Source organism: Bufo gargarizans, chromosome 2, assembly GCF_014858855.1.
Source record: "Bufo gargarizans isolate SCDJY-AF-19 chromosome 2, ASM1485885v1, whole genome shotgun sequence".
Lineage (NCBI taxonomy): Eukaryota > Metazoa > Chordata > Amphibia > Anura > Bufonidae > Bufo > Bufo gargarizans.
The window spans coordinates 191,912,401-191,927,047 of record NC_058081.1 but is presented as its reverse complement, the minus strand read 5'-3'; the positions used below and the strand labels follow the sequence as shown (position 1 = coordinate 191,927,047).

The following is a 14,647-nucleotide window of genomic DNA, read 5'->3' as shown; positions in this document are numbered from 1 at the left end:
GGCCTTCTATGAGCCCTGACCTCAATCCTATTGAGCATCTTTGGAAGGAGCTGAAACATGCAGTCTGGAAAAGGCACCCTTCAAACCGGACACAACTGGAGCAGTTTGCTCATGAGGAGTGGGCCAAAATACCTGCTGAGAGGTGCAGATGTCTCATTGACAGTTACAGGAAGCGTTTGATTGCAGTGATTGCCTCAAAAGGTTGCGCAACAAAATATTAAGTTAGGGGTACCATCATTTTTGTCCATGCCTGTTTCATGAGTTTATTTTTTTACATAATTCTGTTGAAGCATGGTTGAAAAACAATGTCTGACTTTCATTGGTTAACATTTATAGAATTTTAATTTATTATTACTTTTGTCAGATTAAAGTTATTTCTGTGACCATTGTGACTTTTTCTTTCATTGACCAAAGGGTACCAACAATTTTGTCCACGTCTGTATGGTAGTACAACCCCAATTCCAAAGACTTGGGACGCTGTGTAAAATGTAATTAAATGTAAACAGAAAGAGCGCAATGGATTTGTAAATCTCATGGACCCATATTTCATTCACAAGAGACCACAGAACACGCATCAGATGTTGAAAGTGAGAGGGCAGCAACCCATCTTAAAAAAGTTGGGGCAGGGGAAACAAAAGATTGGAAAAGTAAGCGGTACTAATAAAAACAGCTGAAGTCACATGACTGGGTATAAAAAATAAACATAAAAGTTAGATAGGTAGAATCTCTCCAAAGCACAGATGGGCAGAGGTTCACTAATCTGTGAAAAACTGCGTCTAAAAATTGTGGAACATTTTCAGAAAAATGTTCCTCGCTCTTAAATAGTGAAGACTTTGATACATAATATCAAAGGATTCAGAGAATCAGAAGAAATCCACGGTCAATATTGGATGCTCAAATCAACAGTACAAGCGACCATAAGAAAACTTTGAAAAATGTTGTTTCAACGAGAAAGGTCTAGTTCACAGATTATCAGCTGTTTATCTTCTCCCCTTCCCTTGATAATTGCTTTTCTATTTAAATTATGCTTTGAATCCATTCAGGACGGAGCAGCTTACAGAGGAATCATATACCACATGTCAATACAAGTCAACAGAGAGAGGGGAGGGAAAGGCGCGAGACAGAAGAGATGCACACCACACACATGACAAAGAGATGCAACTAAATAGGAAGCCCATATTGCAGCCCAAGTGCTTTATTCACAACCATACAGGTCAGTACGTTTCTGTAATGTAATCCATGATTCTGGGGCTGCTTCTGAGTAGGAGAATTTTAGAAATCAGATTATTTTCTACTTCTATGTGCAGTGGAATACACAGGGATTAAGTGCCAGATACAAGTCATATAGTGGCCAGAAATAGTATTATGTACACACACTGTACTACTGAGTCATGAATAGTTTGTTAAAGGGTTAGGTACAGAACTGTCTGACTAACACGCAAAATTAATAAACTGGAGCACCTTGTTTTTGCTGAAGATGTTCTTCTTCTTGAAAGAGAAAAGTATAACATCTCTGTAGTCTGATGGGTGTTTGACGTGAATGTCTTCTGCGCGGTACTGTAAGATGCGCGATGTCTTATTAATAATCCAATATGGGCAAAAGACAGAGAGGATCATGCGGTTTCCAATGCGTTTTACGTGCACAGAGAGGTCCACTGTCATAACTTCAGAGGTTTCAGCCGTAAAACATATAGGGAAAAATTCAGGGAGACCATCATGAACCCTGAAGTGACCGTTCCAGTTTCTGCCCTGATATTTGATAAGGACAAGTTCCATGATTTCACCACTGATTCGACAATTCAGGACATCACAAGAGCTTCCCTCTGGTAACACGTGCGCTTCTGCTGTTCCCTGAAATGTGACAAATTTCTTACAGTATTACTGGGACAACAGGGTGTACTCCCCTCATGCAGGGCCATCAATAATTTTGCCATTGAATACAAATAGTGAACAATACAGTGAAAATGAAGTCTTTCAATCTGGCACTAAACTGCATTAGAACCTGGAAATTCATTGGAACAGTAGCAGATGCTGAATTTTATTTTTGGGCTGCCTCCCTGAAAGTGATTTATCCTTACAAGGGTGCTTTATATATTGTATAACCATCCAACCATCTATCAGGTTAACACTTGGAACTGTGGAGGGCTATCTTTGTAGACATTACCTCAAGCAGGTATCTCAGTGAGTAAGGTAGCAAGTTCCTAATGGTCAGTGAGGGGTAAAGATGAATTATGTAAGCTGGGTCCCAGTCCTTTTCCCCATTACTGGTGATAAAATTGATCTCATCAGGCACTGCTGTGCAATTCACGATAAGAGGCAGAAAGTTGGTCTCTGTGGACGGACACTGAAGTGTACATTGAACTTCACTGCTCCTGTGCAGCATTTCCTTCCACATAATATAGGTTGTAGACTCTTTAAACTGCCCAGCTAGAGCACCCACTGGCTTCAAGAAGAGTTGGCATCTTGAAATTTAATAAAACCGGAAAAAAAGGGAGAAAATGAGAATGAACACAGCAGAACAGACCAGTGCAGGAAGCATTTACAAATGCAGTAAACCTCAGTGAGGAATTTTTAATTAACCTAAAGGGGTTGTCTCAATTCAGAAAATGGCGTTTATCATGTACACACACTGGTCCACAACCTCCCCCCGCAGTGCGTTCCCACTGCCCCACGGGGGTCCTCCTTTCTGCTTATACTCTACCTGTGTGACTTATGTGACCAAGGTCCAGGGCGACCGAAACGTCATGAGACTCGGAGTCACAATATTGGCATCTCTCCGTTATTACTTTTGTACCCATTGGAGGACATGTCAGAATAAAATAATTTTTATTTGCATGATAACCTTGAGTGTGCGGTGGTCTCTCTCTCTCACTACTATCATGTAGACAAAGGCCCTTACTAATGTATTGTGATTGTCCACATTGCCTCCTTTGTTGGATTCATTTTTCCATCACATTATACACTGCACATGGCCAGGGGTTATGACCACACTGCAATCCAGCAGTGGTGGTCATGCTTGCACACTATTCGGAAAAAAAAGCATCCGCCTCTCTGGTGGTCGGGACCATGGGAGCACATGGAGGTCGGCACTTTTTCCTATAGTGTGCAGACACGGCCACTGCTGCTGGACTGCAGGGTGGTCGTAACCCCTGGAATTGAGCAGTGTATAATGTGATGGAAAAACGAATCCAGCCAGCAAAGGAGGCAATATGAACAATCAAAATACATTAGTAAGTGGCTTGCATTAACTTTCTCTACACAATAAATGCCATTTGCTTAAGTGAGACACCCCTTTAGTCCATTAAGTACAATATAACATAACGTGGTGCTTTACTACAGTGGCCAAACCACATATAAGGCAGTACATGTGAAATTACACCCTTACTAAAAGTAGTCTGTCACCAGACAAACCTCTTTAATAAGCGTGATGCTCATAGTACTGAGCCATTACCCCCCATCGTACGACATTACAAACTCGGGGAGCTATTCATAAGCATGTCCAGAATGATCATTACCGCACCTTCTGGCATCACTGGTCAAGAGGCACCACGTGGTCCTGTGACCATGTGATGAACCTTGGACAATTGTCACAATAAGTTCATGTTTTTCCAAACTAACGAATAATCCTGGGACGATCTTAATGTTCCTATTTCATAAATAGTGAGGCAAACTGCTGATTTTAGGAAATGCAGCATCATTTAGATGTAATACAAAGATGTCTTGAGAATGCCAGAAGAGAAGCTGCTCTGTAAGAGTGCTCTCTGGCTCATGGAGAGGAGAAAGCTCCTCTATAATTCCATATATAGGGCATTTGGACAGGGGCTATCTACACAATTCTTTTAAAGAATCCCTTCCTGTGGCAAATAACTACTGTCGGAGCACTCAACTTTTGTCAAACTTCGATTAGATGTCTGAATGAAATATTTAGTAATAGGAGGGACTTTCTTTTTTGTGAAGTATTTGTCTCCTAAAACGTATAGGATTCTGAAAAACCTGTTTCGCCAACACTGGTGCATTATGAATTGCTGTGCACACTTTTGTACAAATCTAGCAAAAAAGGTCCAAAATATACTTAGTCTAATACATACCTGTACGAATGTAGCGGAACGTGGAACTCTTCATCTGGTTTACAAACTCCAATAGCCTCTAGCAACTTGACATTTTGCACAAATTTATATACAGTGAAGGGAACTGAGAAATGGTTCTTGATCTGAAATGATTACATAATTTTAGACTGCAATGTTCAGGACATGTACAGGTGATGGTTAACGCGGTAAGTAAAAAATGGCACAAAAAGGTTGTAGCTTAACTCTTTCAATGGCTTTTGTCAAAAGATGGCACGAGATAACACTGTGACGTGTTATCAGAGTCAATTTTAGCTCGTGCCAAGAATCATGGTGAGAAAGTAAATTGCTGTTACTTTGCTATCTTTGAAACAGGCATAAAGAAAGATCAAATCACATCATTGCAAGTTTGAACCAACATCAGTCAAAAGTCAATTATTTTCTTCAAATTAAACCTTTCCCTACCAATCAAATACAGCATAACTGTCAGCAGACTTGTACCTATGACACTGGCTGAACTGCTGCATGTGCACTTGGCAGCTGAAGTCATCTGGGTTGGTCCCATGTTCATATGTGCCCGCACTGCTATCAAAAATAATGTTTTAATATAAATGAGTCTCTAGGAGCAACGGGGGCTTTGCCATTGCACCTAGAGGTTCTGCTCTTTGCAGCTGCTGCGCCCTCTCCACTATAATTGACGAGGCCAGGCAGTAAAAAAAACATCAACAATGCAATATAAAGATACAGAAAACATCGCTAGCATCTGGTCAGGCTCGCGCCAACTCCACTTGGAGTATCACTGTAGAGCTTTTGTGGACTTCTTTGGATATATTTAGTTCACAACTGATACGTGCATATTTTATAAGAATTTATAATGTCTTGATGTTTGATGATGTTCTACCATGGTTTGAGACCGTCTCTGAAATGTGTTTCCAGAAGGAGGGCGAAGCTAAAAGCAGATAAAGGGCCTGCATATCCTAGTCTTCTAAAGTTAGAGAAGTCCAACAAGGTCCGTCTGGTGTGTGCAACTGAAAGGGGGTGTATAAAGTTATAGCCTGTGAAATAAACATCCTGGGAAATTGGGCTGCACCGCACCGTCTGTCTGCAGTATGCACTGCTGCTTATAAATCTGTACCTCCAAAAAAAAAATTGCAGAGAAACTTTGGATTTGGTGTGCGTCCAACAGCTGGAATTGTAAGGAATTGCTATTTGAGGACTCAAACAGAGAACATTGGAAAACTTCGCTACAGCAAAACAAAAACTATTCTGCCAAGACTTTGTGCTTCCATCGTGAACAGAAGCGTTTCTGCATCTTTCAGCACAGTAAAGACCGTAAGTTATCTGTTCTAATTTACTTTGGTCTACTATTAGGGTCCATTCACACGTCCGTAATTTAGGTCCGCATTCGTTCTGCAATTTGCGGACTAATTCACTTTCAATGGGGCTGGAACGGATGCAAATCTGCATTTTCGGGATCCGCATCAGTTTTTTCGGGATCCTTTTTTTCGGGATCCGCAATTCCGTTCCTGAAAAAAATAGAATATGTCCTATTCTTGTCCGCAATTGCGGACTAGAAGAGGCATTTTCTATTTATAGTGTCTGTGATATGCGGTCCGCAAATTGCAGATAGCACATTGCAGGTGTCCGTGTTTTGCGGATCCGCAATTTGCGATTCGCAAAACACTTACGGACGTGTGAATGGACCCTTACTCGCACTTCAACACCGAGAACACCCCACCTTCTATCAGCCAGGAGACCCCAAACAACATGTGTCCTGGGGGAAACTACTAACATCCAGTGTGGCTCCCTTCTTTACTATGCCAGCCCTGGAAGTAAGGAAGGAGGACCCATCCCCCCGTGAGTACTGTAACAACCACTCCCATCCTCCTCTCCACGCTCCATCTGGGTTGCTGCACATACACAAGAAAAAGACATAGCCACTATTTATGTGCATTCTTTTTAGGCCTCATGCACATGACCGTTGTGTGCATCCGTGGCTGTTGTGCCGTTTTCCGTTTTTTTTCGCGGACCCATTGACTTTCAATGGGTCCGTGGAAAAATCAGAAAATGCACCGTTTTGCAGCCGAGACCGTGATCCGTGTTTCCTGTCCGTCCAAAAAATACGACCTGTCCTATTTTTTTGACGGACAACGGTTCACGGACCCATTCAAGTCAATGGGTCCGTGAAAGAACACGGATGCACACAAGATTGGCATCCGTGTCCGTGATCCGTAGGTTACTTTCATACAGACGGATCCGAAGATCCGTCTGCATAAAAGCTTTTTCAGAGGTGAGTTTCAACTTCGTGAAAACTCAGATCCGACAGTATATTCTAACACAGAGGCGTTCCCATGGTGATGGGGACGCTTCAGGTTAGAATATACTGAAAAAATGTGTACATGACTGCCCCCCCCCCTGTTTTTAACTCATTGATGGCCAGTGCGGCCGCCCCCCCCTTCCTCCCCTGTAGTTAACTCATTGGTGTCCAGTGGGCCCCCCTCCCTCCCCTGTAGTTAACTAATTGGTGTCCAGTGGGCCCCCCCTCCCTCCCCTGTAGTTAACTCATTGGTGTCCAGTGGGCCCCCCCTCCCTCCGCGGTAGATAACTCGTTGGTGGCCAGTGGGCCCTCTCCCCTCCCTCCCCCTCCTAATTAAAATTGCCCCCCCTATCATTGGTGGCAGTGGAGAGTACCGATCGGAGTCCCAGTGTAATCGCTGGGGCTCCGATCGGTAACCATGGCAACCGGGACGCTACTGCAGTCCCGGTTGCCATGGTTACTTAGCCATTTGTAGAAGCTTCATACTTACCTGCGAGCTGCGATGTCTGTGTTCGGCCGGGAGCTCCTCCTACTGGTAAGTGACAGGTCTGTGCTATAGGCAATGCGCCGCACAGACCTTTCACTTACCAGTAAAAGGAGCTCCCGGCCGGTCACAGACATCGCAGCTCGCAGGTAAGTATGAAGCTTCTACAAATTGCTAAGCAACAATGGCAACCGGGACTGCAGTAGCGTCCCGGTTGCCATGGTTACCGATCGGAGTCCCAGCGATAACACTGGGACTCCGATCGGTACTCTCCACTGCCACCAATGATGGGGGGGGGGTGAATTTAATTAGAAGGGGGAGGGAGGGGAGAGGGCCCACTGGCCACCAACGCGTTATCTACAGCGGAGGGAGGGGGGGCCCACTGGACAACAATGAGTTAACTACAGGGGAGGGAGGGGGGCCCACTGGACACCAATGAGTTAACTACAGGGGAGGGAGGGGGGGCCCACTGGACACCAATGAGTTAACTACAGGGGAGGGAGGGGGGGCCCACTGGACACCAATGAGTTAACTACAGGCAGCAGGGGGCAGTCATGTAAACAGTTTTTCAGTATATTCTAACCTGAAGCGTCCCCATCACCATGGGAACGCCTCTGTGTTAGAATATACTGTCGGATCTGAGTTTCACGATGCAGCTCATATCCGACAGTATATTCTAACAGAGGCGTTCCCATGGTGATGGGGACGCTTCAAGTTAAAATATACCATCGGATTGGAGAAAACTCCAATCCGATGGTATAAAAGAACTCCAGACTTTACATTGAAAGTCAATGGGGACGGATCCGTTTGAAATGGCACCATATTGTGTCAACGTCAAACGGATCCGTCCTCATTGACTTGCATTATAATTCAGGACGGATCCGTTTGGCTCCGCACGGCCAGGCGGACACCAAAACGACTTTTTTTTCATGTCCGTGGATCCTCCAAAAATCAAGGAAGACCCACGGATGAAAAAACGGTCACGGATCACGGACCTACGGATCCCGTTTTTGCGGACCGTGAAAAAATACTGTTGTGTGCATGAGGCCTTACACTTTGAGGAATGAGGGATCCTCAGCAGCACACACTACTTTCAAAGGGATACTTAAACCTTTTGGCATCAGTATTAGGCCTGTGCAGCTAATGATCACCTTCTACCAAACTTTTCCCTGTACTGTGCCCCACCAACCACTAGAGGGCACTGCACCCGTGATGCTTGACCTTGCAGCTTCAGCAGCACTGATGTAGACAGGATGCAGCTCGTGCAGTGTTTCTTTGAAGAACACTAGGGTAGGATACCTCTCAACAATCCCCCCTTTTTTTCAGGAATTTCCTGCAAACCGTGGCAGGTGTTTCCATGTCATTTTGGTGGTGCTCCTGGTACCTGCCAAGCTATAGGGTTAGGCTACTTTCACATTAGCAGCAGCCTTCTCTGGCAGGCTGTTCCGATGGGAGGTCTGGCGGCAGCACAGCAAACTTGCCGAGAGGCGCCCGAAATAAAACAACGGCACACCATTTGCATTTCATCAATTAGTGGTTTTTAATTCATAGTAGTTTATACATCATCTTTTTGTTCCATCCAGAGCAATTATTAGAGCAATATAATTAATTAAGCAGTACAACCCCAACGTTTCGGTCGGTGTCGACCTTTATCAAGGGATCTGTAAAGAATATATAGTAAAATGATAAATATTGTGGACGGAACAGTGATGCAAAGCTAGAGACTACAATTAAACTAAACAAGGCATCCGCTCAGTGGTCCAGGGCGGAAAGGAAAAAAATAAGGGGAGTAAAAATAGCAAAACCAGACTAAGAAAAATGAAAAGTAGCAAATATATACAACATGTACAATAATAGAGTGTAAAACATACTGTTAATACCTTTGTGCATAAAGAAATACTCGTGATCATAACATTTGAATAATAAATATTAGATATTAGTAGTAGCTATAGGAGGCATATATATGGAGTCAGGGACCGTTTTGGACGGTGAGGAGCGCTGAATGGTTAGGGAGGGTAATAGACATAGTGAATAAATCATTATATGGAGAAGCTAAGGGATCCAGGAATACAAGGATACAATTACATGGCACCCAGAGGAAGCAACCGGACACTATTACTCAAACAACGGGAGTCCTATTGGATACATCGTCTGGATACATTATCGCCCAAAGGACTTAACAGGGAATGCGATTTTTACTATAATCTCTGAAGGGTGTAATATACCAGGAGACTTATTTTATTGTGTTTCCGACAACATTATTTAATGTCACAATGTTTTCTTAATATGTCTGATATATTACCCCTTTCTATTTTCAGATTCTCTAGTCTTGATCTTGGTCTATAATGATCTAACCATGGGTGAGAACCATATCCCCTCTCCGACCCACTCCCTTTCCTTCCCCCCCCCCCCAACCCCTTCCCAACAACCCCCCCTTTTTTCCCCCTTTTTCTCTTTTTCCTTCCCTCCCCCCTCCTTCCCTGTCCTCTTACTCCATGGCTTTGTTCTTTTTCTCATTTTCTTTTCTACCCTTTTCTATCTCCTCCATAATATAATATAATAATGTATACAATATTCTCTTTATCCTTCATTGCATATATCCCCTGTAGCTCTATAATATAATTTCTTCTTTATAATTTCTTCTTTATAATTTTCAACACACCCAGTACTCCTAATATACCTATCATTTGTCCAAGCTCTGTTTTCAGACAACTTTACATCGAGTCCCGTCACATCGCTTTGCTATACACCTAAGCAGCACCTATAGAGAAGAAGGCCCTCCTTGGTCCTCAGATCATGCAATGCGCATGCACCCGTCTTTTACAACACTGACGCATGACGTCAGACATCCCGTCCTTTAGTAATTGCATTCAATGATAATGCGTGCGCCTTCTGACGCAGGCGCCACCTCATGAGGGACGCTACATCCTAAACCTGTATATAATGGCTGCATTGGCGGACAGATGCACACCTCCAGAGCAGACCTTGTATATCCAAAGTCACAGGTAAGGCCCCCCGGCATATTCTTGCTATAGTAGTACATTAGCCATACTTCTCGAGGCCTTTATGACTGCAGCGTCTACATTATGCCTTTGCCTTAGGAACATCATTCATGTCACTTTATACTCTATACTTTATACTTTCCTTACACTGTCTCTTTTAACTACTCCTCTGGGTGCCATGTAATTGTATCCTTGTATTCCTGGATCCCTTAGCTTCTCCATATAATGATTTATTCACTATGTCCATTACCCTCCCTAACCATTCAGCGCTCCTCACCTTCCAAAACGGTCCCTGACTCCATATATATGCCTCCTATAGCTACTACTAATATCTAATATTTATTATTCAAATGTTATGATCACGAGTATTTCTTTATGCACAAAAGGTATTAACAGTATGTTTTACACTCTATTATTGTACATGTTGTATATATTTGCTACTTTTCATTTTTCTTAGTCTGGTTTTGCTATTTTTACTCCCCTTATTTTTTTCCTTTCCGCCCTGGACCACTGAGCGGATGCTGTTTGTCGGTTCAGATTGAAATTTCTAAACTATATGTTGACACCGTCCTACAGCGATTTATATTGTTTCGTTTAATTATAGTCTCTAGCTTTGCATCACTGTTCCGTCCACAATATTTATCATTTTACTATATATTCTTGATAAACGTTGGGGTTGTACTGCTTAATTTACTATATTGCTCGAATAATTGCTCTGGATGGAACAAAAAGATGATGTATAAACTCCTATGGATTAAAAAACACTAAATTGATAAAATGCAAATGGTGTGCCATGGATTTCTTCTGTGAATCAATTGACGCCTGTCCTCCACGAGCACCCACCATCTAGGGTGTGCAGATCTCATATTTTCTCTTGTATACGAAATAAAACTACGACATGTCGTAGTTTTAGACACAGCTTGAACACAACATCATTCATACATGTATTCTAAGCAAGGTAGACATTTTACATATACATTTCTAAAATTATTATACTAATAAGAATATGCAACATTCAAAAAAAAAAATGATTAAAATACATTTCAGAAATATGAAAAATACCTGAAGAGGTGATCTAACGAAAAGAACTTTGTTCCCCTCAGTGGCATCTATCTGTACAACAATGGAGACACAATTCTCTAGTAGGGGACTGCGCACATTATAAAGCCGCCTCGCTGGCTTTGTAACTGGGATATTTGCTATCTCAGTGTATCCCTGTGGAACTGGAAAAAGGAAATGAACATCAGAAAACGATAATAAACATTTTTGGGCCCCCACTACAACTAAAGAAAAAAGAAAAGAAAAAAAAAAGAAAAAACTACCTATGCCAAGTGTAAAAAGACTGCTTTCCTGACGATGCAGTGCTGATAACCTCCCCCGATGCAGAGGCTCTACGGATGCAAATTCAAGCTCCAAGCACTGCCCTTCATTCACATTGTGTATGCGCTCATGAGCTGAGGATCCAAAGAGCCGCAGATTGGCCCCATGCTGAAGCATAAAGGGGACTCCAAGTGCATTTTTGACTATTAATGGGGCGTGGTCCTTGAAAGAATAGTCAAAGGCAGAAGCAGTGCCCTCAGAAAAAGCCTATGTACAAAATAAACAATACTGTTAGAAACATGGCAAGCTGTTCATCTAGTTTACCGATATCTGATATCCACTTTTATTACCTTGGCCAGATTGCTGAAGACTCCCAGAGTACACTTAGAGATGGTGATATTCATGGTGTCCTTAGAAGTAATGTTAACCGCAGACTGAGGCTCTGGAACTACTATGAAGTCATCACCAGGAAGTAGACTCTTATCCTGAACTGGGTTATTCTTCATCTTACCACAAAGAATAAAAAAACACAGTTATAAACCACTGGAAAACAAAAACCTCCAGGAGGTGCAAAGAAGGAACAAGAAAAGTCTACAGAGTACTACCTCAAGCTTCAGATTCCATCGGCGCTTTCCATTGTCCACTCGTTCAATAAGTGGTTCCCATACGGCAAATATTTCATTATAATAATGAACCTGTGCAGGAAAGCAGAAAATCGTTATTTTATATACACTTATAAGTTTGATGAGGTTGAATCAAGCCCAACCTGTAACTCTGTTGATCAATAGAAAAGCAAAAGCCCATCTGACCAGACGCCAATAGCTGCATATTAGCAGGAATATCAATGTAACATTAGACAAAGGCCCCTTTGTTAATGACACAACCATTACAAAACTGTGTGGTAACGAGTTCCATAGTCTCACTGCTCTTACAGTAAAGAATGCCTGTGATGATGCCAATCTGTAAAACCGTAAAGGGATGGTCCAAGGCCCTGAAAAAAAAAATTGGGGGATGAAGGGGCATGGTGTGCGAATAAAAAACCTGCACTGGTCATCCTGGTTCCGCCAGAGAGGCTCCATCCCTGCTGCTTCCAGTCTCCATCTGGCTGGAAGTGTAACATACCAACTCCCTGCTCGTCACTGCTGCCAGCCAATGACTGGTCTTAGTGGTGGCATGTGCAGACATCGCACGAGACAGTCTGCATGTGTCACAACCGAGACCTTTGATTAGCTGGCAGAAGTGACCAGGGAGTCGGCACATCACACTTCCGGCCATGCAGTGCCAGGAAGCGACAGGGACCAAGACACCGCATGAACCTGGACAACCAGTGCAGGTGAGTGCTGTTTTAAATTATTATTCACACACCATACCACACTGCCCCTCATTTTTTTCAGGGTCATTACTTACCTTGGTTGCCCTTCTTATATGCAGGTGCCCATATCTGTAGCCGATATTCCATTTGTGGTGTGGCTAGTGATTTTAATAAAGACAAAGCTATGTTTTTCTCATGCGCATCTTCACCTCTTTGGACGTATCTATGCCTCTTTGGAAATAGCCCATGATTTGAAATGACTTGGCAGCAGCTGCATGGCAACTGAATTGTGCATTTTGTTCCTTGGCCCAGGTGCATAACATTATATTTATCCACATTAAGGGTCCGTTCACACGTCTGCATGAATGGGTCCGTATCCGTTCTGCAATTTTGCAGACCCCGCAAAAAAGATAGAGCATGTCCTTTTCTTGACCGCAGCCACGGACAAGAAAAGGAATCTCAATCATTGTGCCGACCATGTGCGGTCCCCAAAATGCGGACACCTTTGAACAGTGTAGATACACAAGGCCCACAGCCTCCTCCAGGTCTAGCCTGGGACATACCTCTTCACAGAAGCTGGTCAGGTTAGTTTGACAGGATGTTACCTCATAAACCCATGCTGATGCAGTTTTCCAAAGATTTTCATTTTAAATTGCAACATCTGAGGAAATTCTTAGAGCTTAAGATTTGATTTGTCTGGAGTACAGATGTGCATAGCTCAAGACTTAGAGAAATCAGGTACACCAAGGGTCCATTCACACGTCCGTAGAATGGGTCCGCATCCGTTCCGCAAGTTACGGAACGGGTGCGGACCCATTAATTCTTTATGGGGCAGGAATGGATGCAGACAGCACAAAGTGTGCTGTCTGCATCTGCATTTCTGGAGCGCAGCCCCCCCCCCATCTTCCGGTCCGTGGCTCCGGAAAAAAATAGAACATGTCCTATTCTTGTCCGCAATTGCGGACAAGAATAGGCAGTTCTATGGGGGTGCCGGCCGGGTGTATTGCGGATCCGCAATACACTATGGACGTGTAAATGGACCCTTATGGGGTGAGGACATCAAACATTCCAAGAAAAATGTATTTGGCGTTAATTACAACTGACTCCTCTAAAGCAAACAGTTGCATACGTTGACGCCCACAACATATTCAACTCTACCTTGTGCTCACTTTACTAAACATATATGGTAACTGCTGTAGAACAGTAGTAGAAAATGTATGTCTGTTTTTTCTTTAGAAATATGTATGCTCATGAAAGTACCTCAAGTGTAGTGTCAGCAGTCACACTCATGGAAGATGTCCAATTGTTTACAGCTCCTGCAAATGTAGACTCCACTAACAGCAAGGGCACTGTGCGGTGTCCCAGACCACACTCAAGTGTCACCTGCACCGCTTTAACCTCTAAACCAAAGTTCTCCTCCTTCAAGGGGCACTCTGGGTTCTGAAAGCATTCGTTTGCCTCATGGGCAGAATCCACTCCCAGGAACCAGTTCTTGCAGTCGTCGGTGGTTCTTATGTCCCATATGTTCTTGTGTTCAACTGATTGTCCCTTCTCTTCATTGTCCTTTGGCTGTGGTTTCAAAGCTGCCATGATGGTCAGCACAGTATTTAAAGTGATGGGTGAAATCTGAAGAAACAACAAGTATAAAAAAACTAAAAACCCCACACAGGATATAAAGGAAAGTCAAAGCCCTAACCACACAGACTCAAACCATACGCAGAACCATAACCTGAATATGGGTTAAAGTAAGCCGTAGGGAATTTAGAGCTGTGAAATGCTCAGCTGTTTCTGTCCTGTACCTCCCACTGACTACAGTGTACAGTACCTGGCCATGTACAGCTCTCTCATCTTCTCTGGAATGCTAGATGGGAGCAGGGAGTCCAAGAAGTGGAACATACTGTGGATTTTACATTTTAGGCTACTTTCACACCAGCGTTTTTGCTGGATCAGTCATGGATCAGCAAAAACCCTTCCATCACGATAATACAACCGTCTGCATCCGTTCTGAACAGATCCGGTTGTATTATCTCTAAAATCGCCAAGATGGATCCATCTTTAAAACCATTGTAAGTCAATAGGGGACGAATCTGTTATCTTTTGTGCCCAATAAAACTGATCCGCCACCATTGACTTACATTGTGTGTCATG

General features: G+C 43.2%; 1 protein-coding gene across 2 annotated transcripts in view; it reads right to left on the bottom strand.

The window, feature by feature from the left end:
- Positions 1–14,647, bottom strand: part of VPS13C (vacuolar protein sorting 13 homolog C) — a 355,707-nt gene that overhangs the window by 78,414 nt on the left and 262,646 nt on the right. For both annotated transcript variants that reach the window (XM_044279821.1, XM_044279822.1), the window contains exons 52-59: positions 13,760–14,125; positions 11,793–11,882; positions 11,538–11,693; positions 11,190–11,454; positions 10,930–11,090; positions 4,089–4,210; positions 2,165–2,462; positions 1,462–1,851 (exon numbers count right to left, since the gene is read on the bottom strand). In XM_044279821.1, the coding sequence (XP_044135756.1) occupies positions 1,462–1,851; positions 2,165–2,462; positions 4,089–4,210; positions 10,930–11,090; positions 11,190–11,454; positions 11,538–11,693; positions 11,793–11,882; positions 13,760–14,125 (1,848 nt within the window). The remainder of the gene's footprint in view (positions 1–1,461; positions 1,852–2,164; positions 2,463–4,088; positions 4,211–10,929; positions 11,091–11,189; positions 11,455–11,537; positions 11,694–11,792; positions 11,883–13,759; positions 14,126–14,647) is intronic.